At 51.7% G+C, this 27,516-nt stretch overlaps 1 protein-coding gene across 1 annotated transcript; it reads right to left on the bottom strand.

Moving 5' to 3' along the window:
- Window positions 1-281: 281 nt before the first annotated feature.
- LOC135894691 (parathyroid hormone/parathyroid hormone-related peptide receptor-like) lies at window positions 282-13,198 on the bottom strand. Its single transcript, XM_065422829.1, has 12 exons — window positions 13,054-13,198; window positions 11,370-11,480; window positions 10,502-10,626; window positions 9,707-9,801; window positions 9,010-9,196; window positions 7,778-7,931; window positions 7,379-7,439; window positions 5,893-5,959; window positions 4,257-4,351; window positions 2,990-3,131; window positions 1,871-1,912; window positions 282-671 (listed from the first exon to the last, which is right to left on the bottom strand). Exons 1-12 carry the CDS (start codon window positions 13,196-13,198, stop codon window positions 282-284), a joined length of 1,614 nt encoding a protein of 537 aa, XP_065278901.1.
- Window positions 13,199-27,516: the final 14,318 nt, after the last annotated feature.

Here is a 27,516-nt window from a genome sequence, read left to right as displayed (position 1 = left end):
TTCACATCTGCCAGTCCTTCGATCATTTCTCTTGCTCTTCTTTGACCATCCAATTTACCCACATTTTTATGTGGTTGCATGTTGCCTAGCACTGAACCTTGTATTCCAGGTTCAGTCACAACAGAGCTGCAGACAGAGGGACCATCGCAACCATTCTGCTTGGCATAATGCCTGTTCATAGCCAGCCCAAAACTACAGTCATCCTTTTGGCAGCCACATGACACTACAAACTCTTTCCGGACCCGTCTGGGGGGGTCTGGTTGGAGACATGCTTGCTCTCTTCATAGCATGGTCTCCACCTCTTTGCTCAGGCTGGAATGACTTTGACCCAGGTCTGGGAAACACACAAAGTCCTTGGCGTTCTCCCCAGGGGCCTTCTGGGGAATCTCTTGGGTTGGGGAGGGCACAGAGTTGTCGGAAGCAGAGGAGCTTGGGATATATCCCAGCAGGCTGGTGTGTGGGGACAGCGGCAGGATCCGGTGCTTGGCGCTCTGCTGCATCCCTGCCCCTGCCGGCCCCCGTCCGGCAATGCTCATGCTGACGCTGTTGGTGGTGTGTGACACCAGCCCACCATAATAGCAGCTCCCCCCCGTGCTGGTGACTCGTGTTTTCTGCTTGAAGTCCAGCGCCAGGCTCCTCCGGAAACGGGCTTTCTTAATCTCCGCCTGCACCTGAGGGAGAGAGCCGGCCTATCAGGGCAGGGCAGCGGAACGAGACAACTGCGCAGGCATTGCCAGCCACCAGGTCTCTTGGCACACACCTCACAATACCCCAGGCCCGAGTACAGAGATGGCAATAAGATTCCAGGGGCTCCCGGTGGGGTGGGGTTTGGAGAAGGGGTCATTTCCCTGCAGCCCCACCCATCTCAGTCTCTGCTCCATCCATCCCTTCCATACTACACTTGAGGGAGGGGGATCTCCCTCCCATGCTGGTGACCAGGAGGAGTCTGGTTGGCTGACTCAGCCTGCATCCCACACTGGGTGCCACCGCGGCTCAGCTTTAGGGATCACTGGGCAAGTGAACATCAGGCACCACAGCGCCAGAGAAAACACTGCAAGGAGCTGAGCAACTCCAAGGAGGAGCCGACTGCCTTCATCACCCATTGGCTTCGGATCAAAGCAGGCACTCGGATCCAGAGCGCTCAGCGTGGGTCCAATCTCACTCCCTTTGATGGCCATGGGCACAGGTTTGGGGCCAGGGTGAACTCAGGAGTGTTCTCCAGCCAGGCAACAAGTCTGGTGTTTCCGTTCAGACTGAGTGAATTGCATGCAGCTGGATGGGCCCCAGTTAATGGCCCAGGGGACTAGACCTCTTCTCCCACAGACCAGGCACCGTATGGGCAGTGGCAGCAAACACAGTCCTTAGGCTGCCTGGCTAACTTGACTCACCTCTGTTCCTGCTTGATCTCCAGGCTAGAGGGGGGAACTCCGCCTCCATAGCCCTATAGTCCTTAGCCTGAGACTATCAGCAAGGGGGCCAATGAGGGCCAAGTTAGAGTGAAATACACACTAGCCCCAGTAGGTCCTGGGCTGAGGCTGATGCTCTGCAGTTCAGTGCAAGTCGAGGGCAGTTTCCCCCCTGCTCCATGAGGACTGTGCTGAGTTACTTAAGGGTCAAAGGTTACTTCACAATCTGTTCCAAGGACAGGGGTTCCACAAGGTCAGAGGGAAAATGAGCTCCCCCCCCCCCCCCCCCGCCAACAGCCCCAGAGGGAGAAATCCCATGGGTCCCCTTGGGCTTAGGATAGTAGCTCTGATCTGCACTTCCCACAGCCCAGGCTGAGCTCCCACCTAAGATGATGGGATGGGAAAGGCACCATGTACCTACCAGAGTCAGGAACAAGCTGCAGGGCTGAGCCCATCTCACTTACCTCCCCATTGCAAAAGCAATAGATAAAAGCCACAAAGAAACCCTGCCGAGAGACCGAGAAAGAGACAGATTTCACCTGGGGGTGCTGGAAACAAGCTCCCAGCATGTGCCCAGTGCCCCTCACTGCCTGGCAGGTCCAGAGAGCTCAGGGCTCCAGGCACCTTGGCCCCCATTTCTATTGGTTTTATGCACGTCTGTGGCCATTGCACTGGGACAACTGCCCCACTCAGCCCCCCCCCCCATGGCTTTCTCCCCACTCCGTGCACTGGTCCCAGCTTGTTTAACAGACCAGCCCTTCCACAAGCATCATCTATGCAGGGCAGCTGCAGCCAGACTGTGGTGCACGTCCCAGAAGGGAGCTCTGTCATAGGGTGACTGGCCCTTTAAGGGGTAACGGAGCCACCCCCACCTGTGACTCAGTCAGGCCTCCTGCCCAGGTGGGGAAAATTAATGCAGCCACATGAGGGGCAGGGCATGTGCTTAACTCAGTCCAGGGCTGGAGATAAAAGGAAGCCTCCAGAGATGTAAAGAAAGAAGGGAGATGCCTGCTTCTCCCAGTCCAGGGCAAATGGCTGGACTTCCAAGGAGCTAGCTTGGAGATGGTGAACGAGGGCTGCAGCCCGCCTGAGTTATCCGCACGGTCCCTAGGAGGAGGGCTGTGGGACCCCTCAATCAAGGGGAGAACAAGGGTTGGATTCGAGAGGTTAAGGAACAGCTTCATTAATACACTGTAAGAGACTTAATAAAAGAGACCCATACGGGGGAATTGGGCGGAGCTCTTACAGGTGCTAGAAGAGGGAGCTGAGGGCAGTGTTGCGCCCCAGGGAGGTGCCCTGCGATGCTCCTATCACAGGCTCCAGGAGAAGCACTGAACAGCTTGGCAGGCACAGCAGGGTACTGCGGGGGGCTTTCCAAGGTGCCCTTAAGCCATGAGCACATGGGAAGTGAAGGCGCCTTGCAGTGCCCCTCAGAACGCGCCTACCTAGTGCTACCTCGATCTGCCCTGTGAGGCGCTTGGCAATCTTTCTGCCTTTGGAGCCAGCACTGGACCATGCGGTGAGCGGAGAGCTGGGTGAGAGCAGGAGAGCTGCCCAGGATCTGCAGCCCCAGGCAGACGTACCTGGGAGGAGTTGAACAGCATCTCATAGTGCATCTGTATTTGCCATAAGACGCCGGAGACTTCAGTGTAGGGCATTGCCATGAACACCACGTAATGGACCCCAAAGAGTGGCATCAGCACCAGGGTGGACTTCAGCAGCTTCCTGAAAGGTAAAACCATTCCACAGCTTTGTCTGCGGCCTCTCTCTCTAACCCGCTCTCCTCAGCTTTTCAGCCACCGCCTAGGATTTATCCTACAATATCCTGGATAAAATAGTAACAACCTTACATTTCTTATAGCATTTTTCCTCCCCAAATCCTCTTTGCAAGTACTTCACCTGCCACTGCAAGGCAGCCACCTCTCAGGCTGAACGTGGCAGCTGACTGACGACACGCAGCAGCAACGGATGACAGTTTAGGTCAAGAAAGGAAATGAACCCTGTCTCCAGATGAAACTGCAGGGAGGTGGGATTAGGGGGAAAAAAAGACTAGATGCTGAGGCTGCCCCTAATCTCACAAAGAGGGCTCTGGGCTATTTAACGTCCATGCATGTTCAGCATCTGCTTTATGGCACAGTGCCCCCTAGCAGCTGATGCACTGGGTCAGAGAGCACTAGCACCACTGGGTTTTCCTTGCAATCGCCCATTGCGTACTTATCTCGGGAGCGGGGCTGAGTTTCCAGTCCAAGGCAAGATGGCTGCACTTCCATGGTGCACCTAACCCAAACCCTAAGTGGCGCTCTATGTAGCGAAATAAAAAGCTTTTGGCTGCATTAATCTCAGGGGTGTGATATTTGCTACAGCAAAAAGTTACAAAGCACCTCGTTCTTCAGGGGAAAGCAGATTGGCTGTGGGGGCTGGGAAAGAGTCACGCCTCCCTTTGCCCTGAATAAAAATGTATTGCTTAGGTGGCTGGATGGGCATTTCCGCCCCCCCTCCCCTCGCAACCTATTCCTGAGGCCTCATCTACTGGCCAGTGCTGGAGGCCGGATGCTACGTGGCAATGGATAGGACACAGTGTGGGAGACTAAGGTTCTGTTCTTGCCTCTGCCGTTAGCCAGCAGGGTGACCTTGGCCAAGTCAATGCCCTTCTGTAGAATGAGGAACAGAGATCCTGACTTCCTTTTTAACGCACTTTAAGATCCATGCATGGGCCGTGCTATGTTAAGAGCCAGCTATTAGTACTATTTCCTCTGCTGCCTGCACCATATTCTGGGCCGAGATGCTATTTACACTAAAGCAGAAGGTTCATCTCTGTTAGTCAATTGGCAGCTGCACATGGCCACTCACCTGTACTGCTGCCGAGGGTCTAGCTTCCCCGTGTTTGTCTCCCAGAGCTTCGACGCCAGAACCCGCACGATGTTGAGGAAGAGGAAGAAATTCACCTGCCGACACACACCCACAATCACCTTACGAGCCACACACGCAGAATGTGGCCAGCGAAGGGCTCGTCCGTGCGGGAAAGTGACCGGCGTAACTATTGCAGCTGTTGCAGACTGTGTGTCCACATAAGGAGCTATTCCAGAACAGCTATAGTGCTTTGAATTCATACCCTCTCTTATTCCAGAATAAGTTCCCTGTGTAGACACAGCCTAAGTGATCTCCTCGAGCTACGGACTGCATATAAATGTCCTCAGGGAGGTTCTTATATTGGGACACTGTCAAGATGAAAGGAAGGGCCTGGTTCTCATCTTTAGATGTATATTTAGACTGTAAGGCTCAGATCCTGCACTTACACCAGTGCAATGGGAATGCTACCAAATCGCAGTGGTGGTGTTTTGCACTCCCTTTGCACCAATGTAAGTGACTGTACACACACTGGGGCAACAAAGAATCAGGCCACAATGTTCTTGAATATAAACTCCGTGTCTGGGTGGCTAATAACCCTCCTCGTTATTAGGATTGAAACTGATCCTGGTTTGATAGTCTTGTTCGTCACACAGCTGGGATGGTGAACCCTGAAGTGGCCACGTCTGTGAAAGCTTCTGGTTACGAAGCCTCCGTGTGTGGCTCAGAGCCCTAAACAGCGCCTCTTTCAAATATAAATGAAACAGCGATAAGAATTTTCTCAGGGTAAGTAAACCTGCAACATGCACAACTTCTAACCACGAGAGAGTGGGACACCTGCCCGTTAAACAGAGAACATGGGCTCAGTCCTGCTAGGGGTGATGTGCTTCAGCAAGCGTGTGATTAAGGGCCAGGTTTAGAAAGGTCTTTAGGCGCTGAAGGATGCAGATAAGTGCTAAGGGAGGGGTGGGGGTGTACAAAAGTTCCCAAGCAAGTTAGGTGCCTATCTGTATCTTTAGATGTATATTTAGACTGTAAGGCTCAGATCCTCAATGGTGCTTAGATGCTCAACTCCCATTGATTTCAGTGGCAGTTAAGCTCCTATGAACCTTTGTAAATCTGGCCCTACGTGCTTTGTTGAATCAGGCCCCAGGGATCAGCATCTCTCAGGACTGAGCCCTGTAAGCGTATGTCTACACTACCCGCCGGATTGGCGAGTAGTGATCGATCTATCGGGGATCGATGTATCACATCTCGTCTAGACGCGATAAATCGATCCCCGAACGCGCTCCCCATCGACTCCGGAACTTCACCAGGGTGAGAGGCGGAAGCGAGTCGACGGGGGAGCGGCGGCCATCGATCCCGCGCCACAAGGACGTGAAGTAAGTCAATCTAAGTCGATCTAAGATACATCGACTTCAGCTACGCTATTCTCGTAACTGAAGTTGCTTATCTTAGATCGATCCCTCTCCCCCAGTGTAGACCAGGCCTAAGAGATGACAAAGCAGACATTGCCTAGATACGATGGCAAACGATGCATGGATCGGAGAGAGGAGATTAGCCCATTTCTATATCTACTGAATCCAGCTGGGTTTTTTAGGTGACTGGGATTGGGACAAGTCTGCCGGAGAATTCTTACCACAATGGCTGCTAAGATAGGGACTTGATAAATCCACTTCATATTCCCAGCGCTGAGATCCCAGCATCTGAGGAGACCAGTAAGAAATGCTTTGGAGAAACCTGAAATAAGGGGTGAGGAAAATAGCCCGTTGATGGCTCCCCCCTTTCCATCTTGGACCGAGCCTGGGCGGGAGGAAGGCTGATCCTACAGCTGGGGTGATTCTGCCACACACGTTTGCTCCCCAAAACATAACCAATGAGAGTCACGTATGTTACTTCAAAAAAAGTCAACAAAATCCAGATCCTGGGTCAGATCTCTCCCATGGCAGAGCTCTGCTCTGCATGCTGCAGGAAAGAGGAGTGGGCTTTTTCATAATAATAAGACTGCTTTGTATCAGTGACCTGTCTTCATTATTTACTCCCTCACCCATCTTTCATCTGCAAACTCTATCAGCAATTATGTTATATTTTCTAGCAAATCATTAATAAAATTAATCAATGGCATTGGGCCCAGAACCAATCCTTGTGGGACCCCACCAGAAACACTCACCCTCATTGATGATTTTCCATTAACAATTATGGTGTGAATCTAATACATTGAATATGGGCCATATTGACTTTGTATAGTGCTATTTTTTTATCAGAATGTTGTGCTGTACATCGTCAAATACCTTACCGAAGAATATTACACCAACAGATACCTTTATCAATCAAACTTGTAATCTCAGCAAACAATATCATGTTTATTTGACAAGGCCTAATCCACAAAATCATGCTGATTAGCTTTAATTCTTTAGTAACCGATTCGCTTATCACTTGTTCCAGTATTCTGCCCACGGTCAATGTCAGACAAACTGCCCTATATTTACCTTCTGTAAATTTTGGCACAATTTCTTCCAGACATCTGGAGTTTTCTCAGGTTTTTTAATAAGTAGTTTAAAAATTAACGTCAGAGTTCCTTAGAACATCTTGGCCAACTCTTTATTTTTAAAACTCTTAGGTACAAGTTATCTAGATCTGGTTACTTTAAAAAGTTTTATTTTAGTGGATACCTTTTAACATCCTCCTTACTGTATTTCATCATCCTTATATGATATGAAAACATCATCTAGTTTTATTCTAAATACAAACCAAAAATATTTATTGAACACCTGCCTTTTCTACATCATTACTTAAAATTTTATCCTAATTTTGTTCGGATTCCTTTTGTTCCTGCCATGTTTAAAATATTCCTTTTTATTCTCCACAACCCTGTTGGCCATAGATTTTTTTGTTGATACCTTTAGCTTCCCTTATCAATTGCCTGCATTTTTAACCTTCTGATATGTATATGTTCTAATCTCCCTCTCCTCCATAAAAGCCTCAGTCTAGCAATTCAGTGATTTGGTCATCTGCAGATTGCAACCACCCAATTCAATAGGATCACACAAAGAGATTTGCACTACAGGCCAGTCCTCACCCTCCCAAATAAATGGTCCTTTGGAAAAGAAGTTGAACCTACGTACTGTGTATCCGCCAGAGAGGCCCTGACACTGGCCCAAACAGACACAAATACAGCAGGGAGACCTGGAGGGAAACAGAACGGCAGTATGGTTGAAGCATCAGGTTTGCAAAATGAACCAATGCCAGGAATTTAGGTGTCCCACTGCCCTCTCCTAGCTGGAATCAGAACTTCTGACCTGCGTGACATATGCCCTGTACTGCTTAGAATAGATTCTCCTTTACGGCTTGTCTACGCAGAGACTTAGTGTGTGTCAAACCGGGGTGCGACTCCACAAAGTACTCTCTTGCAGTGCACTAACTAGCCATGTGGACCCTGCTACCATGCACTACAAATGTCATAGTGCGCTTTGATGCGCCTGGCAGGCGGATGCACTTTTGGTGGGAGTGGTGTCTGTGCTTACCCCAGCCGATGATGGTGAGGGCCCACAGGTAGTTCTTGTTGGAGAGGAAGGCCATGAAGATCAAACTGTGCAGGTAGAGCCCCTCCACCAGAATCCAGTAGTGGTTGGTGGCCAGGAAATAAAGGAAAAGTGTCACAACCACCTTGCAGCCCACCTGTGGTCATGGAGAAATGGGAACCACATTAGGGTCTCAATACCGCTACACGTTCCCCCACTCCTGAGAGATCAGGGCCATGATCCTAGACAGGGAGGCCCCCTCGCTACTCTCGTTTAGGTCCTGCCTGGCAGCGGTTACTCTGGCTTTGACCTCTGACCCTTCTGCATGAGACAGTGTAGGGAGGAAGTTGTCGGGGTAGGAATGGGGGAAGTTCCCACCCACTAAGAGGTTGGAGTGGAGGCGGAGGGGCCGGCACAAACCCAGTGTTGTGAAAGAGCATGCAATCCGGCAACTAAAGGGTCATCTGCACTCGGTCACGTAGCTCGTGGCTTTATTGGAACACCATGTATGTGCTGTGTTCCTCTTAGCTGGAAAGGCGCGGGCCAACTTGTGTAGCTGTCGCCCCTCCCCCGCCAGCCCCTTAAGGGTTAACAGAAGCCTTTTAGGCCATATCAGGGCACTGGCTTCCCTGAGCTGTGCTGAGCGCTACTGTGAAGGACAGCGGGCAGCTGTGCTGATCTGCACTCTCCTTGCTCATTAATTCACCCTTTTGTTAAAGCGGGAGCTGCAATCCGCCACACTCATCTCTTGCGAAATAATAGACGCCGCTGCATCTCTCTGCTTCCCTGCCTCCCTGGGAGAGATTGTCCCCCCGCAACCCCAGCCTCTGTACAGACACTGCTTCAGTGGCGTACCGGGGCGGCCAAGGCACTGCAGCAGGCGGGGGAGAAATTCCCTCAGACTCATGCAAAGTGCAGGACAGTAGCAGGTGATCCTATATTGTCCCTCCAAGAGCCCAAAATGACACAGCCCAGGTAAAGCTGCCATAAATTAGAGCGACCCCAGAGGCTGCTCTAATTTATAGAGGGGGCTGCACAGGCAGAATCTGGACAGTTCAAAAGTAGCTTAAAGCCCCTTCTCCCCACCCTCTTCCTGTCCTACACCTTCCTCCACGAGGTGCAGCCCAGAATCAGGCCTCCCCCAATCTCTCCTCACTAACTCCCCTTTCCCTCCCCTTTATTCCCTGGGTGCTTGGGGTAAATTAAGAGGGAACATGAGTCTTTCAACTACTTGCCAGCTGGGTCCGGTGTCCCAGAAAGGGGCCCAACTCGCCCTTTAAATCATCCACTCGCATCTTCTCCAGCTCCTCGGGCAGCAAGCCGGAGTAAAGCACCACATCCTTCACGAAGATGCTGGCGGCCCGGCAGATGAAGGAGGCGAAGAGGTGAATGTGGATGTAGTTCCGTGTGCAGTGCAGACGCCTGCCCCCAGGAGAGGGTGTATCAGTGACAAACACCCGCCCAGTCAGCTGTGCCTCAGTTACAAACACCTGCCTGTCATCCGAGCACCTCACGAAGCAGCGGAGGGACTGAACCAGGAGCCGGGAGGCTCAGTGCATTCGGGGACATGGAGAGGGGTCAGAACCAAGGCTTTGGGCCTGGCCCATTATAAATATAGGCCCCATTTATAAAAGCTGGATCTGGATGGAGCTTTGCATGTCAAGCCCCCAGAACGTAGGGCTGTTTGGCTCTGGCCGCCTGGCCCAGCTCTGTGAGAAATGCAGAATAAAATGGATCCGTATATTGCTGGACTTTAGGAAATGGTCTGTGGTTTGGCCTGAGACTTGAGCCACCGTTTGGGTTGGGCTTTCTTTGATCTCATCTGGTTGCCCATCCCTGCTGGCTGGTGACTCTGTGTGGGGCTCTCCTGGAACACTGGGTGAGTGCAGGGGCTAGAGGATGAAAGGGAAGTGGTCGATTGCTCCTTCTTACTTGAAGTAGCAGAGGATGCACACGGCAACAATGAGGGAGACCAGGGAGATGGAGTAGCCGATGGTGTACATCATGTGCAGGCGGTCAAACACTTCCTGGAAGGGAAGGACACAGGATGGTCCCCGACAGCCCCGTGCTCACAGCTACACCACAGTAAGCAAAGTAGCACGTGCAGAGCCCTAACGTACCCTACCAGCTTGGACAACAGAGATGGCCTCCAGGTGAGACCAACCTGGCACATCTCCTACTAGCTCAGCCCAAGGGAGGAGGCTCCCAGCTCAGCTCCCGTGCAGCTCCACCAAGGGGGAGATTCTCATCTGCCTCCCCGGGCAGGGCTGCTGCCTACCGCTCATGGGCTTTCAGACCTGGAGCTTTGGCTGCACACGAGAGGCGGGGTTCTGCTGAATCAGCTCTGGCATCTGGACAGCAGGGGGCAGACACAACGAGCCCGCTTCCCATCCCCCACCCCTCCCCAAACTGCTGGGGGCAGGGGAGGAAATCAAAACCAGAGGTGGGGGAAGGCGAAGAGTAGTTGGAGGGGTGGAATCAGCAAGCTGCTCCCTTTGGCTGGAGGAAGATGAGCAAATAGAAACTCCCAACAGCACATGGGCATTTAATCGGGGTGTGTGATGCGCACTGGGCTTGGTGCAGAGTCTGGAGCTGCCTCTATCCCCCTACAGTAGAAGGTTGCTTTGCTGCCAGCAGTCATCCTGAGCTCAGGGGCTTCCCCAGTCTCCAGCGGCGCCTCTCCTCAGTTACCCCACCCCACATCCCTTCCCTCTGGCTGTAGTTCACCTTCTCTCGGCTCCGGCGCTCAGGGGTGAGAAACTCGGTGCATTCCGTGTAGTTCGCCCACGTCTTGTTGATGTTGAGCGCTAGCTCCCAGTTCCCATAGGCATCACAGTGTCTGTAGGCGTGGCCTGAAAACAGGGACAGGGTCAGGGCAGTTGGACCTCCAAGAAACCCAACGGGCCAAGCCACTGCAGAGCAAATCATAGGACCACAATAGATCATCTAGTCCAGTCCCCTGCACTTAAGACAGGACTAAGTGTTATCTATTCTAGACCATTCCTGACAGGTGTCTGTCTAACCTCTTCTTAAAAATCTCCATTGGCAGAGATGCCACAACCTCCCTAGGCAATTACCACCCTGACAGGAAGTTTTTCCCTACAGTCCAGCCTAAACCTCCCTTGCAATTTAAGCCCATTGCTTCTTGTCCTATCCTCAGAGGTGAACGAAAACAATTTTTCAGCCTCCTCCTTGTAACAGACTTTTAATCCCATGTTCCTGCAACAATCCATGGCTCCAGACCTCAGGTGGGATTGAACCGCCAACCACAACCACACACCCCAATCACTGTTAGCTATTAGAGACGGCAGCAGGCTGCGACAGTTGCCAGGGGCTGAGTGCTCGGGAGAGACATGCTCATGTGCACTAATCCAGGATAATACACTTAGGGGTTGCTCATCCCTGTTAACTCACTACGTCTAGTCTGAGGCTGTCCTCAGCTGAGTTAGGCTGTGCTCATCAAAGCACCTTGTCTGGGACATTCATAGGGTGAACTTTGAGTGATTTGAGCTACTCTCTCGGAGACGCCTTTGAAAACCATCCGTTGAACTGGTGAGCCAAAGCTGGGGCCGACAGGGATGTTTTCCAAGTGTACCTTTATGATTGAAGTCGTAGATGTACTCTGGGCACGGGACTGACACCTGTTGGCTTGGGGAGCCCTCGGGCCAGCAGATAATTCCGTCCCACTCCGGGAAGCAGCTGGCATCTAGCCAATAAGCAAAGACACGGCTCATGATTGGTATCATTATTATTTCACGTTTATATTGCATGCTATGAGCACAGCCAGCTTGGGCCCCCTGATGCTAGGCGCTGGACAAACATAATAAGCGGCAAGTCCTGCTCCGAAGAGCTTAGGGTGTAACTAGGCAAGATGGAGCAGCTAGACGAGGCAAACAAGCAGGCTGGGGTGGGGTGGGAGAGACAGGATAACAAATAAATATAACGGGATGGGCTCCGTTTTTAGCTGCTCAGCAGCTCACCTCCTGCCTGCCCATTAGCAGGCTGTCCTTTCCTCTGTGTGTGTGATTTAATTTTGCATTAGTATGGCCGTGAGAAAGATCAAGGAGCCCCGCCAGCCTTGCTAGGCAGAGCTGACTGGGCACATGCAATGTGCCATGCTGGACTAGTCCTCTGGAGCACCTGGCCCAGCGTCTTGCCTCCAGCAGAGGTTAGGGTTTGAAGTGTATACACAGGGCCGTCCCTATCCATACACAAAGTACGCAGCTGCGTAGGGCACCAGGAAACTTGGGGCACCACATTTCATGGTGTCCTAGGCAGCTGCGCGCTGCTCCAGCCCCTGCTCCGCCTCTTCCCCATGGCCCCCACCCCTGCTCCGCCCCAGCTCCATCCCCACCCCACCCCTTCCCACCCCTGCTCTGCCCCCTTCCCGCCCCTGCTCCGCCCCAGTCCTGTCCCCACTCCACTGAGGACTGCTGCAGGGTCAGGCCTGCACTCACCGGGGGTGGGAAGTGCAGTGACCCGGTGCACCGCCAGTGAGTGCCGGGGAGTGGTTCCCCCTGTGCCCCCCAAGCCAGCTCCCCCCGCAGAGGCCTGGGGCCCACCCCCCACGGGGGGGCTCTGTAGGGCCCCAGAATGGCTAGGGACGGCCCTGTGTATACACCACATGGCAGCACCTTGCACCACAAGCTAATTCACCTGGCTAACTCTAGCCTCCACATGCTACTGCCCTGGGTACCGGGTGCTATAGACCAGCTCACTAGAAATGACCCAGCCCAGGACCCTTCCAGATGCTGTAGGTGTCTTATACAGAAACACTGGTTCCTAGGCAATTACTGCAGGCAGGGAGGCATCGCAGCACATCTGCTTACAAGCGTCTCACGCCGATGAGGGAAAGGCCCCCAGCAGGACTCCCCCTTGCGGTGGTTTGTTTGATGTATATAAATGTGGCATCGCAACTGGAGATTTCAGGATGAGGACGGCAAGCTGCAGATGGCCAGCCTGGCATTATTGTTGTTTATTTGTATCATCGTGGCAGCTAAGAGCCCTGATTGCGCTGCGCCCGGTGCTGTACACAAACACAAAAAGATGGTCCCTGCCCTCAAAGAACCTGCCGTCTAAAGAATCTGACCCAGTGTTCATGGAAGGTGATGGACAGATCCCCACTCACTTCCGAGGGCACGGAGTAAAGCCCCCGGGTGAAATCCTGCCTTCAACAGGAGTTTTGCCACTGACTTCAACAGAGACCGGATTTGCTCTGTGTGGTTTAACCAGCTTTCTCGGCGCTGGCTGAGCACAAAGGACACAAACTGGGACGGTACCTTTGATTTTCTCCAGCTGGGCTTTGACGTTGGTTTGACATTTCTCCTTCGCTTCACCCAGCAGATAAATCTGCTCTTCCTTGGTGAGGACGTCGTCCGTGTCAACCTGCCGAGCCAAAACCAAAGAGACGGGGGCTGCAGTCATTGTGCTGCCTCGGGGCGGTTTGTAGAGGGAACAGTCAAGGCTTTCCAAGGTCTGGGCTACACTACAGAGCTAGGTCGATGCAGGGCAGCTTATGTCGACCTCACTCTGGAAGTGTCTACACTTAAATTTCACTCTTGCTGATGTAACTGCCCCGCTACGCCGACTTAACAACTCCCCTCCACGAGCAGCATAGAGTCAAGGCAACATTGCTTTCGGGAGCCGTCCCGCAATGCTCCACACTGACAAGGGGCCATGTCCTGCCCTCCAAGTCCCCTCCGTCCCAGCTCCCTGGGATGGAGGGACTTGGCTGGCAGGACACTGTGTGAGTGTAAGTTACGTGGCTTGATAAGAGAAACACAAGTGTTATTATTGTTGTTAATTATTTGTATTACTGCATTAGGTAGGCATCCCAGCCACGGCCCATCATCCCATTGCACTAGGCGCTTCTCAAACCCAGAACAAAATGCCCCAAAGAGCTTCCCAACTAAGTACAGAGCCAGACACAACCATACAGTAACCAAAGCCAAGTGCCACGTATGTAGCACTGCCAGGAGCCCAGACTCAGTGGCTAATTGCATCTCTCTAGTTAGCCAGTCTTCTGTATTTCTAAACAGCGAGAGACACCGAGCAATAAAGGGATCTCAGTCACTCCCTCCCTGTGCCTCTGGTTCGCTTCCAGGCCTTCGCCTGGCTATTTAGGTTGTTTGCTCTGTCTCTCACTGCGGCCACTAGCGCCATGAGGCCTCCACGCACTGTTGAAATACAAATAATCATACACAATACAAGGGATTCCGCATCATTTTTTGTAACTAATGTTTGCTAAAGCCTGACATTAAATCAAAGCAGTGAAGGTGGCTAACACCAGTAATTGTGACCCAGCTCGGCCGTTCTTCCCCTAAGTTTTGTTTTGCTTTTCTGAAAGGTGACAGGATCTCTCCTCCCCCTGCCTATGTTCCACTGTAGTAGTCCCTCTTGTGTTTCCTGGCAGTGGTCCCCGAGGGGCATACATTGTATCAGTACCCCCCCCCCCCCATCCATTCTTTGTTTTCAACCTCGGAACATCATGTCCTCTGGCTATCGCCAGGCCTTACTCAACATGATGCTTGTGGTTGTGATTCTGTGTTAGCCTGCAGTGGAAACGCTGTGTGGTTTGAATCTTTTGTAACTCATAGAGTCAGTCATAGGGTTTAAGGCCGGCAGGGACCTTGGGTGGATTGGATGGACTATAAGGTGGATAGAAAGCTGGCTAGATCATCGGGCTCAACGGGTAGTGATCAATGGCTCAATATCTAGTTGGCAGCCGGTATCAAGCGGAGTGCCCCAGGGATCGGTCCTGGGGCCGGTTTTGTTCAACATCTTCATTAATGATCTGGATGATGGGATGGATTGCACCCTCAGCAAGTTCACGGATGACACTAAGCTGGGGGGAGAGGTAGATATGCTGGAGGGTAGGCATAGGGTCCAGAGTGACCTAGACAAATTGGAGGATTGGGCCAAAAGAAATCTGATGAGGTTCAACAAGGACAAGTGCAGAGTCCTGCACTTAGGATGGAAGAATCCCATGCACTGCTACAGGCTGGGGACCGACTGGCTAAGCAGCAGTTCTGCAGAAAAGGACCTGGGGATTACAGTGGACGAGAAGCTGGATATGAGTCAACAGTGTGCCCTTGTTGCCAAGAAGGCTAACGGCATATTGGGCTGCATTAGTAGGAGCATTGCCAGCAGATCGAGGGAAGTGATTATTCCCCTCTATTCAGCACTGGAGTATTGCGTCCAGTTTTGGTCCCCCCACTACAGAAAGGATGTGGACAAATTGGAGAGAGGGCAACAAAAATGATTAGGACGCTGGGGCGCATGACTTATGAGGAGAGGCTTAGGGAACTGGGCTTGTTTAGTCTGCAGAAGAGAAGAGTGAGGGGGGGATTTGATAGCAGCCGTCCCCTACCTGAAGGGGGTTCCAAAGAGGATGGAGCTCGGTTGTTTTCAGTGATGGCAGATGACAGAACAAGAAGCAATGGTCTCAAGTTGCAGTGGGGGAGGTCTAGGTTGGATATTAGGAAACACTATTTCACTAGGAGGGTGGTGAAGCACTGGAATGGGTTACCAAGGAAGGTGGTGGAATCTCCATCCTTAGAGGTTTTTAAGGCCTGGCTTGACAAAGCCCTGGCTGGGATGATTTAGTTGGTGTTGGTTCTGCTTTGAGCAGGGGTTTGGACTATATGACCTCCTGAGGTCCCTTCCAACCCTGATATTCTATGATTCTATGATTCGTCTATGATTCTATGACCGTTAGATCATCAAGTCTGTCTGTATAACATCGGCCACACACACCCTGCACCCCCCTCCACCAAACCCAGTGAAGGAAATGGGACTCACCAGAGCCTAGGCTAGTATGTGCCAGAGGCAGAGAGTAGGAGGGACCAAGGTGCCCGAGGCCCCAGCCATGACAGGAAAATTATGAAGTGAGATATACCCAGGGCCGGCTCTAGGCACCAGCAAAACAAGCTGGTGCTTGGGGCGGCACATTTTTAGGGGCGGCATTCTGGCGCCGGCCATGCAGCCCCTAAAAATGTGCCGCCCCAAGCACCAGCTTGTTTTGCTGGTGCCTAGAGCTGGCCCTGGGTATATCTCACTTCATCATTTCCCTGTCATGGCTGGGGCCTCGGGCATCTTGGTCCCTCCTACTCCGGCCAGAATGCCACCCCTAAAAATGTGCCCCGGCCGCCCTAGCTCACCTCCGCTGCCGCTCGCGCGCTGCTACTCGCCCGGGGAGGGGGAGCAGCGGCGCGCGAATCGGCTGTTTCGCACGCCGCAGCCACTCGGGGTCTCCCCCTCCCTCCCAGGCTCTCAAACCGGGGAGGGAGAGGGAGATCCCGAGCGGCCGCGGCGCGCGAAACTGCTGTTTCGCGCGCCGCTGCTCCCCCTCCCTCCCAGGCTTGAGAGCTTGGGGGGAGGAGGCAGGGCTGGGGATTTGGGGAAGGGGCGGAGTTGAGGCGGGGCCGGGGGTGGGGTAATTAAAAAACGGGAGGGGGGGCGGCCAAAATTATTTTTGCTTTGGGCGGCAAAAATCCTAGAGCCGGCCCTGGATATACCCAGATAATCCCGGCAAGTGACCCGCACCCACACACTGAAGAGAATGGTGAAAATCCCCAAGGTCACTGCCCATCTGACCTGGGGGACAATTCCTTCCTGACCCCACATATGGCCATCAGCCAGGCTCTGAGCATGTGAGCAAGAACCAGCCAGCCAAGCACCCAAGACGGAGACCGCTCGGTACCACCTCAGAGCTCACCCCTTCCTGTGTCACATCTCCAGCCGGAGTCATCCCTGATGCTCCAGAGGAAGGAGATAAAAACCCTCCCAGGATATGTTAGTAATGAGTGAAAAAGCACATGAACAAACCCACTGGGGATAGACTGATGAAGGAGAAAGAAGATGTGACGCAGAGTTACAGGTCCCACCAATCACCTTAACCGGGCAGAGCTGAATCCTCCAGCAGATCCAATGGCAGAGACACCAGCACCGTGCAAAGCCATCTGGCCCCCCTGCTCTAAAAGATCATCCACCCACCGTGTAGGGTCAGGCACACCTCCTGGGACTTTGGCCTTTTTAACAAAGGGTTCGATTGTGCCCTTGTCTTACTCCACCAAGCAGGGAAGCAAGGCCCCTGCACCCCCTTGCACAGCCTACCCAGATCTTGGGACTAGTCTGAGGCAGAGAGCAGCCCCTGTTTCTGGATACGCCTCTCCAGGACCACAGAGGAGAGGCAACACTTTCAAGGGCTGCAGTAGCTTATTTCCACCCCAGGACCAGAAGGGAGCGAGAGTCATAACTCCTTCCTGAAGCTGCTCCTGGATCAGAGCAGTTGAGCAATGCACCTTACCCCAAAAGAAATTAACTTTACGATAACATAGAGTCCAGCCCAGGCCTTCCCCCTAGGCTTCACTGCTCATAGGGCTCCTCTCCCCCAGGACAGCTCAGCCCAGACCCTAGATCCTCACACTCCCTAGAGAATCACTCCCATCTTCCTTATTCCTGGCTGGGATAATGAGTCAGCAGAGCCTGCTTAACATCTCACAGCAGGATCTACACCAGCTGCTAAGAAAGTGGGATCATGGGATAACCCTGAGAGCACCATGTTACTGTAAGGGATCCAACCAGCTCCGCACAGCCCTCGTCTTTCATTATCACCCACCTACTTTACCTTTGCCTCCCAATCCAACCTGCAAGAACATATGAGTTACTGGGATGTTATTACCGGAACTTGATCTGTGGTCTCAGACCTGGGGTTGTATAAGCGTTTAGCCGTGTGTTTCCCTCTGCGTCGCTCTGTTTTGTTGCACTGTGCTGTGGAAAAACAGCATCACCCCGGCTTGGTTTTAAATAGGCCACCGTTCAATTTCCCCTGAGTGCGCCCAGCGGGGCTGGACTCAGCAACATGCATTAGGGCCTGTGTCAGAGAGAGGCAATAAAGCCTGGAGAAAATGGAAATGTTAATGAGAAAAGATAACTGGCCAGTCAGAGAGGAAATGAGGCTGCGACAGCCAAAATGAGACAAATCTATCAGAACCTTGGCCAGGCGCTGCAGGTATGAATGGCTTGTGATGGTGTCAGATAACCTTGGGTTGGACCTGGGCAAGGGAGTACGCACACGGGTCGCTGTTCTGGCTCTCATCCTTTCTCCTGCACAATTGGCAGGAAATGGATGAGCAAGCAGAGATAAGGGAGGCAGCAGCGCTGGACCCGCAATCAAGGAGCAGGCATATAGAGTGGCAATTAAAGCGTCCGCCTGGGCAGGGAACAGCGGCACTTCGGGAGCCCAGGAAATACCGTGTGGCCGATTTAAGGGGACTTCAAGAGAGATGTTGCTGCATTTTTTAGTTTCCCTCTAAATCCAGGCTGCCCAGATAAGAGAGGGGAATTAAAAATGCTCCAAAGAGAGGCTCAAATATAAAGGGCTTATCATTTTCTAGGAGTGTGTGTGAGAGAGAGCGAGAGAGATCTGCAATCAGAAAGCCATGCACAAGGTGAATTCTTCCAGGACAGATTGCGGTAGCTCAGTTGTAACTCCACCCAGCACAATGCAATCAAAGTGAAAGAGACATGCCTTCTCCCAGCTCCATGCACCACCTACAGTCAGTGATTTAACAGGGTAGTTTCCATCCACAGGGCCCTGTCTCCCAGCCAGCGCTGCCCCCTCCAGTGAATACAGCCCCATGGATCCCAACAGAGGGGGTTCCTCAGGATCGAGGGGAACATGCTGGGGGAGTGTCTCTCCTGTCTCTGAACCACCACCTGGAACCCGTAAACACAATCTCCCCTCCACTCCTGAGTGGAACTCAGCCCCTTGAGTCTATGAGAGTGAAGGGCCCTTAGAACTTCCCAGTGCCTGCGCAAGGAGAGCCGGACTTTGACTTTTAGTTATATCCAACTAGTAGCACTTGTGCTGAGCAAGGTAAAGATCCAGAATGGAGTGTGGCTTAGCAGTTAGAGCAGGGGAGCTACTGGGACCAGGCTGACCGTGATTTATCCTGCTGTACCCTGAGCACTAAGCTGTGGCCAGCATCAAGTCATCTAATTCCATTGTCCTGGGAGTCAGGACTCCTGGGTTCTATTCCAGGCTCCGCCACAGATTCTGCACACGACCATGGACACATCACGTCGCCTCTCTGTGCGTCACTTTCCCCTGTGTGAGATGGGGCTGACTATCCCATGGTGTGAGGCTTTATGCAACCATGTTTGTAAATTCCTTGGAGGGGTTCATATGAACGGGAGTAAGAGGCCAAAGCCCCGGTTGAGAACTGAGATGATTTCACCTTCCACTGCCCACCCGGTGAAGTCTCAGCTCTGGGGCTGTGGTGAGCAAAGCTCAGAGTGAAATTCAGCTCCCCGTTCCTCCTTGCCTTGGCAGGGTCCTCGTCTGGCCCAGATGGCCTCCTGCCAGCAGATCATGCTGTCCAGGCTTTTTAGCCCATATCGATATTAAGACGTTGTTTAATTTTATTTATTTATTTATTTATTTAATACCTGCACTAACGACCCCTCTTTCCAAAGGGAGCAGACGCAAGACACGGGAACATAAGTGATTGCTTCGAGGCAGGAGAGAGTAAACAGCTCTTGAGCAAGCACCAGAAGTGGATATACTCAGTGCAATTAATCTCTGGCTATAAATTAGTCTATTCAGTAATAGCCTGAGGTAGGTGGAAGGAACAAAGTGTGCTAGCGTGTGCTCCCAGTTACACGTGTGTAAATCCACAATGACTCCACTGAAGCCTATGGCGTGACACCCGTGTAACTGAGAGAAGAATTTTGCCCTTTGTCTTCTATTAGAGGTTGCCACAAAAATGTTTCCTTCGTCCCTGCTCACGCCCAGATCACACTGGCTCAAGATCAGTCCTGGACTAGTCCCGGGCTTACGGGCTGGTATCTTGAAGCTCATCACCCCTAGAAACATTGTTGTCCTTATCCCTTTGTGGAGCTGGTATTCTAGGCTTTCCAGCCCAGCTTGTCCTGGCCGGTGCCATGGGATCTTTAATGATCACAAGCAATCCAGATCTCGGTTTTACCTCTTATCCCACAGACGCACCCCTAGCAGCAGGGCACCTCCTAGAAGCATGCTGGCCCATTGATTCAGTATCACAAACCCTCAGATTATAACCTCTTTGGACTAGGGAAGCCATTTTACGTCAGATTTTAAAAGCATGCGAGGCAGCGTGAAGAGATGCTGTGGCTATGACCTGCCAAGCCCAGAGGTGCTGGGCAAGCCCCGGCACAAATTAAGCCCTGGATAGGGCACTGAAAGACCTGGACTCTGTTGCTTCTCTGCTACTGACCGGCTCCTTGGCAAGTCACTTCACCTCTCTGTGTCTCGGTTCCCCCTCCTACCCTTTGTCTGCCTTGTCTGTTTACATTGTGAGCTCTTTTGGGGAGGGACTGTCTCTCACTGTGTGTTTGTACAGGGCTTAGCACAATGGACGACCCTGATCTCAGTTAGGGCCTCTAGGTGCGACTGTAATATAAATAATAATAACATCTAGCCCTATATAAAAAATTAATAATATTGACTTACGGGGGGAGAGTGCCACCCGTTGAATCACCAAGAGCTTTCTATGGAGCACCAGATTGTCTCTGGAAATCTCCAGCCCCAAAATATTGACCAGGCCCAGCTCTGCTCAGGATGGGAAGTCGAGAGGGTAGAGCTGTCGGGAATGAAATGGGGCCGTGGAGCTGCTCTTGCCTGATTTAACGTGGTCCTTTCCTCTCCTCTGCTAAATGCCCATTCAGAAATATTTGTCTGTTCCATGTGGCATGTCAGGCTTCTGCATGGGCTTCTCCTTATTCATCCCGGCTAGCAAACTGTATTTTCCTTCCCAGGGATTGTGGAGCCTTTCACTGCATGACCAGCAACAATGAATCCCCCTGTGGGTTTAATTTTTGACAAGACCATGTGAAAGTTAACAGGCAAGGCTTTGCAAAGATATAGCAGCCCTGCGGAGGAGAAAGGGGAAAGGGGAGAGTTCGTGCTGCCCTGCTCAAGATCTTCCTTTGAATTATTACCCAGCTTTCGCCTTGCAAATAATTTGGGAGGGGGGTGGCACTGGAGCTCACTTCACCTGACGCTTGGTTAATTTCACTGAGCGTTATCAGGGTGTGTAATAGCGGCAGGGCTGAAGTGGTGCTATGCTCTAATCCTGGTTGGGCTTTGGGGGCTCCCATTCCCATTTCACGAGACTTTGCAACATGTTTTGGGGACTGAAATGGCAGAAATCTCATCAACTTAGACGAGCCGGTGAAACTTCTGCCATCTTGAATGGTGGAAATCTGAGCTCAGCAGCTCTTGCCAGATTTCGGACACGTCTGAGCTCTGACTCAGAAACTGGAAAAGAGGCTCCTTCTGGTTATGGATCTGATCTGGAACCAATGTGGTGGGAACCAGTTTGGATCTGGGGATTAGAATCCAACAGCTCCCAAGTTAAAAGGGGGTTGGATACCAGGTTCTGGTTAGCGTGAGTTACAATAGCAGTTAAGCTACATCGGCACAGGCAGCGGCATGGGCTAGCCCCACCAGCCCAGGACCCTGGGTCCATACTTGAGCAGCTGCCACCCCATACTGCCATTGCTTCACTGGTTACTCAAACTCAAACTCGGGTATGGCAGCATGTGCTGCAATCAATCACCCCTCCTGATCGCACCACCCGTTCCCTGAGTCCGCCAGAGCTGTGGAAGCAGCAGACTCAGCTGCAGTGGGATGGGACGCGGGAGGGCAGGCAGAGGTGCTGCTCGGTATGAGTTTGTGTCGTGATGTGTATTTGTGGTTTTTAATTGCTCGGGCATTTGGCCCCCACAACCTGGGCAGAGGCGTTTTAGAAATGAAATTGATCTTATGCCGCTGTTCAGCCTTGTGCTCTGCTCTGTCAGCTCTTCTGACCTATATGTTATATGTACAGCACCTAGCGCTATGGGGCCCTGATGTAGGTGTGTATACCAGGTGTGTATATGTAGGTGTGTATACCAGGTTGGTATATGGATGGGAAACCATTAAAAAGGAGCAACCAGGAAGTGGTCCAGTAGATGATGTCCTCTGCCAACGTCGTGACACTAGGGGGCACCATGGTACTGCATGGGGCCTTTTGCATGGCACGTATAGCTGAGGTCCTGCCCCCTGCCGTTATTAAAGATCCCCTTTGTGCAGCCTGTTAACCTGTGTCCTGGTGGGAATCTAAGCCAGCTGATTTCATTCCACCCTGTCAAATTCCCTCTTTAATTTCAATAGGATATAGGACTCTTCTTCCCTTCCTGTCCTATGCTGCTGTGTAGTTGTGGGTGTGAGCTGTTAAACAGCTGCCATGTTCTACCCCCAGAAGTGGCTGCATTTTACTGGCGAATGAACTGCTCCGGGTGTGCAGTCTGTGAAGTGCCTTAGGATGAATGATGCTGTAATAAGGATCTGACACATGGGAGCTCTGGTAAGAAACTTTAGTTCCTGATCAAGTCACCCGCCCTGGGTTAAGATTAATACTTCAGGCACACGACAGGGTCAGCTCCCAACCACTAAGGGATGATTATGCAGCATTTTTCAGGGCTCATTTTGTGTATTCGCAGTGCATTAACACCCCCCATCTGTTCCACCTCAGCTGGAAAAGATTTAAGACAGAATCACAGTCATTTCAAACTGCAACTGGACAGCTCCTATTAAGCCCTTGGACTCATATGCCACGTGCTCTGGATCTAAAATACAGCCAGATCTGAATGAAGCAATGAAAACAATGGGAAAGTGAACTTTTCCCCAGAAGACTATGCTGGCTATGGCCAGTTGCATGGCCTAATCAAGAGCAGCCCAGAGTCAATTGCATCCTATTATTTGAATCTAGCCTTGTGCTAGAGAGAGCGGGGTGGGGGGGAACACAATTGCTTTTCCTGTATAAAATTAAAATAACAACATGTTGCAGATCACAGAGCAAACAGTGGGGGCTGGTTGGGGAATTTTTCTGGGCTCATCAGAGGTAGGATGATGGTCATTAGCCCCAGGGGATGGTCATTAGCCCCAGCATTTACCCCACGGTATGGTTTGGTTCCGCCCCTCACAGAGAGCAGCGGTGAGTGTTTGAAGCTGTGTCCGTCGCAAAAATACCACCGTCCACTTTGGCATGAGTGGTGCAGCCTCTGTTCAGTGGAGACCTAGGACTGGCGTTTCAGGGCATGGTGTGGGACAGGCTCAAGGTGCACTGAAAGAGCTGTGTGAGGGAAGCCTGGAGCCAGGTTTGTAAGGTGCGCTGGGAGCAGCACCGCTTGGATCAAGCTAGTGCTATCAGCCCCTGAGTTTCAGAAGCTCTAAATTCACTCAAACATAAATGCTCTGGGGGTCTCTGAGGTTCCTTCCAGGCAGAGGCAGTGAACTCTCTGCCCCTGGATGTTTATGAGAAATGGAAAGAATTTTCAGTTTGTGAGATCACTGTCTCTTATAAAAAGCTTTTAGCAGCTACATGAGATTCCGCCTGTTTCCATCTCCCCCAATCAAGCCTGGCACATTCGACTGCCCAGGGTCAGCTCTAAACTCCAGCTAGCAACATGGTGAGAAGTCACATGAGCGGGGAGGTGGCGGATCCTCCCAGCAGGAGCAAAGGAACCCAGAGACCTGCAGTTACACCCCACTGAGCACAGCTGGCGCCAGGGTTTGTGCAGCCCCAGGCATGCGTCTGAGGAGGGGACACATTAATACCTCTGTGTACGTACTTTCTCTTCAGCTGACTGGTAATTTCACGTCCTTTAATGAGGTCACGTCCCAATCAGCTTCCAGCAGCGAAAGAAGGGTGGTCTCATGACTAAGACGCTAGACTGGACTGCAGGAGAGATGAGTTTAATGTCCTGTGTATCTTTGGGCAAGTCACTTAATCTGTGCCTCAGTTTCCCTGTCTGCAGCACTGGGATAAATAACACTTCCTCCCACCCATTGCCTGTCTTGTCTATTTATATTGTAATCTCTTTGGGACTGGAACTGTCTCTTAATGTTATATGTACAGCACCTAGCGCTATGGGGCCCTGATGTAGGTTGGGGCCTCCAGATGCTACTGGAATGTAATTAATTGAAAGACCCGAGGGAGGAAGAGAGAGCAGAATATCCAAGTCAAACCCTTCTCAGGGTCAACTTTTCCAAGAGTGGAATTTTGCTCTGAGACAATGCAGACCATCAGTAGAACGGCTGTCCTATGGCCACCTCCCACTCGCTATCCCAGAACAGCTCTGTGACAACAGCGATTGCTTCTGTGGAAAAGTAACAGCAGGAAATGATCAGACGTATCCTCAGCTTCCTTGAATGCAATTTAGCAACAGGAAACAAGAAGGATCCAGCATCATGTGACCAGCCACCTGTACATGGAAAACCAGAAAGTGGCCACAGACCAGGAACCCTGCCCTCAAGGATGTCTACACAGCAAGCAGATCCTACCATTGATGGATGTGGGAGGGGTGCCGAAAATTAATAGTCTGGTTATTAGGGAAAAAATATTGTTTAAAAAATCAGTTTTATTTTAGTATTAGATATTTTTGTCATGGAAACTACCTACTTTATGAGCTTTAAGACTGAACTTTTCAAAGGCATCTAAGGCCTTAGAAATGATTTGCCGGTATAGCTACCCCAGCAAACCCTCCCAGTGTAGACACATCTTATGCTGGTAAAAATGAGTTCTTCTGCCAGTTCACTTTACACCAGTTCCCCAATCGAAACAAGCTATATCGACACAAGCACCTAACTGCATCTGCACTCTGACTTTTGCCAGCCCTATGTCCGTTAGGGGTGATTTTTTTCACACTCCTAATTGCCAGAGCTATGCCGGCAAAACTTTTAAGTGTACCAGACCTACAGGAGTTAGGTGCCAACTTCCATTGAAATTCAGTGAGATCTGAACACCTTAACTCTCTTTGGGCTCGGCTACACGTGAGTTACATTGGAATAGCTATTCTGGAATAACTCCAAGTGTGGACACCCTTATTCCAGAGCAACAGTGTTCTTGTCCCCAGTTACCTTCATTCACTTTGGAAGTGGATGACGCTAACCTGGGAGAAGGCACTCTTATTCCAGAAAAAGAGTGCTCACACTTGGAGTTATTCCAGAATAGTTATTCTGCGTTAAACTCACACCCTGCCTTATTCCGGAATAACCTTCCTGGGCAGACAAGTCCTGGAGGCTAGCTGCCAGCCTCAATTGCTAGCCCTCTTTCCCCACTGCCCCACTACTTCTGTTCAGCAGTAAACTCATTTCCCTCCTACTCTCATTAAATACCCCTACCGTATTTCTCAGTAATGAGCCACTCATCACACTCAGGCAGGCTGGAGCTCTAGGGAGCTGCAGTACAGTTCCCAAGCATAACTAGCAACATTTAAAGCTACGCTGCTGGGGAAAGCCCTGGCTGGGATGATTTAGTTGGGGTTGGTCCTGCTTTGAGCAGGGGGTTGGACTAGACGACCTCCTGAGGTCCCTTCCAACCCTGATATTCTATGATTCTATGCAAGTTGGGTTAGGTAACTCGGGTTAGCAGTTTGCATTCAACCGCAGGCTCCCTAAGCGAGCCCGTCTGGCCCCGCTGGGTATATATTCCCCACTACTAGCACGCACCGAAGCCCACGCCACCACGTCCTCACTGCTATTTTTAATGAACAAGCTAGATTAAAGCTATTACAGGTACCTCTACGTGAACTGCAAGTCACATCTCCAGTTGTAATGTAGACATAACCTCATAGACTTCAACTCGAGCGGCTAACCAGAGACAGTCTGTTTGTTCTGTGTTCATACTGCACCTAGCCCAATGGGGTCCCGGCCCTCGGGTAAGGCTTTCAGGGGCTGCTGTGATATAAAGAATACTAACCTGAGTTCCTGTCTTCACTGCTATGTTAACCCGAGTGAAGACCACACCTTGGTGTGAAGCGCAGGCAGACCCAAAAGAAGGACGGACACCGGGAGAGCACAGAGGAGCAGACTTACCAAAGCACAGACGGAGCTCAGAAGACAACCGCAGAGGAGAGTAGCCACAATGCTGCTCCCATGGACCGACCCCTCCATGGTCCCCAGAGCAGGCCGCAGTCAGGCTGGCTAAGGTGCAGCACGAAGGGAGAGTTCAGGGAATCAGCGACACACTCGGTGAGCCCTGGCCCAGGCAAGAGCCCTCCGTTCAACCCAAATCACTCCGGGTGTGGGCAGCCGGGCTGGTGAGAGAGCTGCTGGAATTGAGAGGAAAGAGCATCTTCGGGTCTTAAGCAAATTCTGCCCCACACTCCCCTGGGGTTCCCCAAGAGATGCAGGCTTAACCCAAACCAGAAATCTTGCTTTTCAGAGACTTGGGCCCAGCGTAGCACTCGCTCCAGCCAGTTCTTCTGCAGGATGCTGCTTTCTGCGTCCTGCTTCCAGCTGCATGGGCAATTACCAAACACGGGGGGCTTCTCTCCGCCTCTCCCGCCCCACCAGCACGCACACTTCTTTCTATTTGGTCTCTTTGTCTCTCCTGCTCTACCCGGCTCTGGGAGCATTTCCAGACACACTGCCGCTCCTTGTTCCCGGTCAGAACTGGGTGGCAGAGGTTTATTGGTTTAGCCCTAGGTGCTAAAATCCTGTCCACTCAAGGAAGATTCCTCCTCCCTTTTCAGCAACTTCTCCCACCGCCTGGTCGGTCATTTCTCAGCTGTCAACCTGCCTCCCCCCCGCCCCCCGCTCTCCCATCTCCAGCTCCCAAACTGATCTCCCTAAAAGCAGCAGCCAAGGAAAAGGTGGGGGGGAGGAAACAGCAGCAAGGTCCTAGGAAGCAGCTTGGATCCGATAGGGAACCAGAGGAAAAGAGTGTGTGAGCATCTCCACTTAGTGCTCCCAAGGCGGGATGGGTTTGGGGCAGATGCCTGGTTAACTTGTTGGGTTCTCTCCACCCCTCCTAGGGTTTGGTGGGTAACAGAGAGACGCACTGTAATGTGTGTGTGCAAGGATTTGCACTGGAAGCCGATCAGGAGGTCATCAATGAGCACCCGCAGGGCTTTCATGCTTGGATGGGGTAATTTTGCATGAAGTTTTTGGGTTAGGGGATTTCCCAGATTATTATGATCTGTGCGGTGGGGGCACCTCCCAAGACCCCTTCAGGCTGGGGGGCTGTACAACAGAACAAGGCACAAGGAAACAGACAGCACAAGGAAACTGATCGGCTGTGGGCTCAGCTCACCAGCTGAGCCCACAGCCTGTTTGCCAAGCGTTTTGTAGACGTCCTGGCAAAGGGGAGTTTGAAGGAGGGATTTGAAGGAGGATACTGACGCTGGTTGGTTGTTGCTTTCTTTTTCTTTCTGGAGATAAAAGCAGCAGCAGCCTTTAACTAAATGGGACGGATGAGTGGAGGTGGCCGAGCTAATTCTGGCTTTGGTGCAGCGACAACATTCTGGACACATGCTCCCAAGGTAGCTCAGTTTGCTACGCAGTGCGGCTGCCGGCACTCTGCAGGAAGAGCTAACAAGCCATTGCAAATGAAGCCAGGCCCAAGACAAGTGCCTGGCTTCCTCTGCCCCACTAATTCATAGACCACCATGCCCCTTAGTACACCTATCTCATAGAGCTGGAAGGAACCCTGAAAGATCATCAAGTCCAGTCCCCTGCCTTCACTAGCAGGACCAAGTACCAATTTTGCCCCAGATCCCTAAATGGCCCCCTCAAGGATTGAACTCACAACGCTGGGTTTAGCAGGCCAATGCTCAAACCACTGAGCTATCCCTATGTACTTAGCTGGTCTGGTCACCCTAGTATCTGAGTGCCTCACTAGCTTTAAAGCATTTATCCTCGCATCTGCCCTCTG

The sequence above is a fragment of the Emys orbicularis genome, chromosome 25 (genome assembly GCF_028017835.1).
Source record: "Emys orbicularis isolate rEmyOrb1 chromosome 25, rEmyOrb1.hap1, whole genome shotgun sequence".
Lineage (NCBI taxonomy): Eukaryota > Metazoa > Chordata > Testudines > Emydidae > Emys > Emys orbicularis.
The sequence above is the reverse complement of the archived record's forward strand: the minus strand, read 5'-3'. Positions and strand labels throughout refer to the sequence as shown.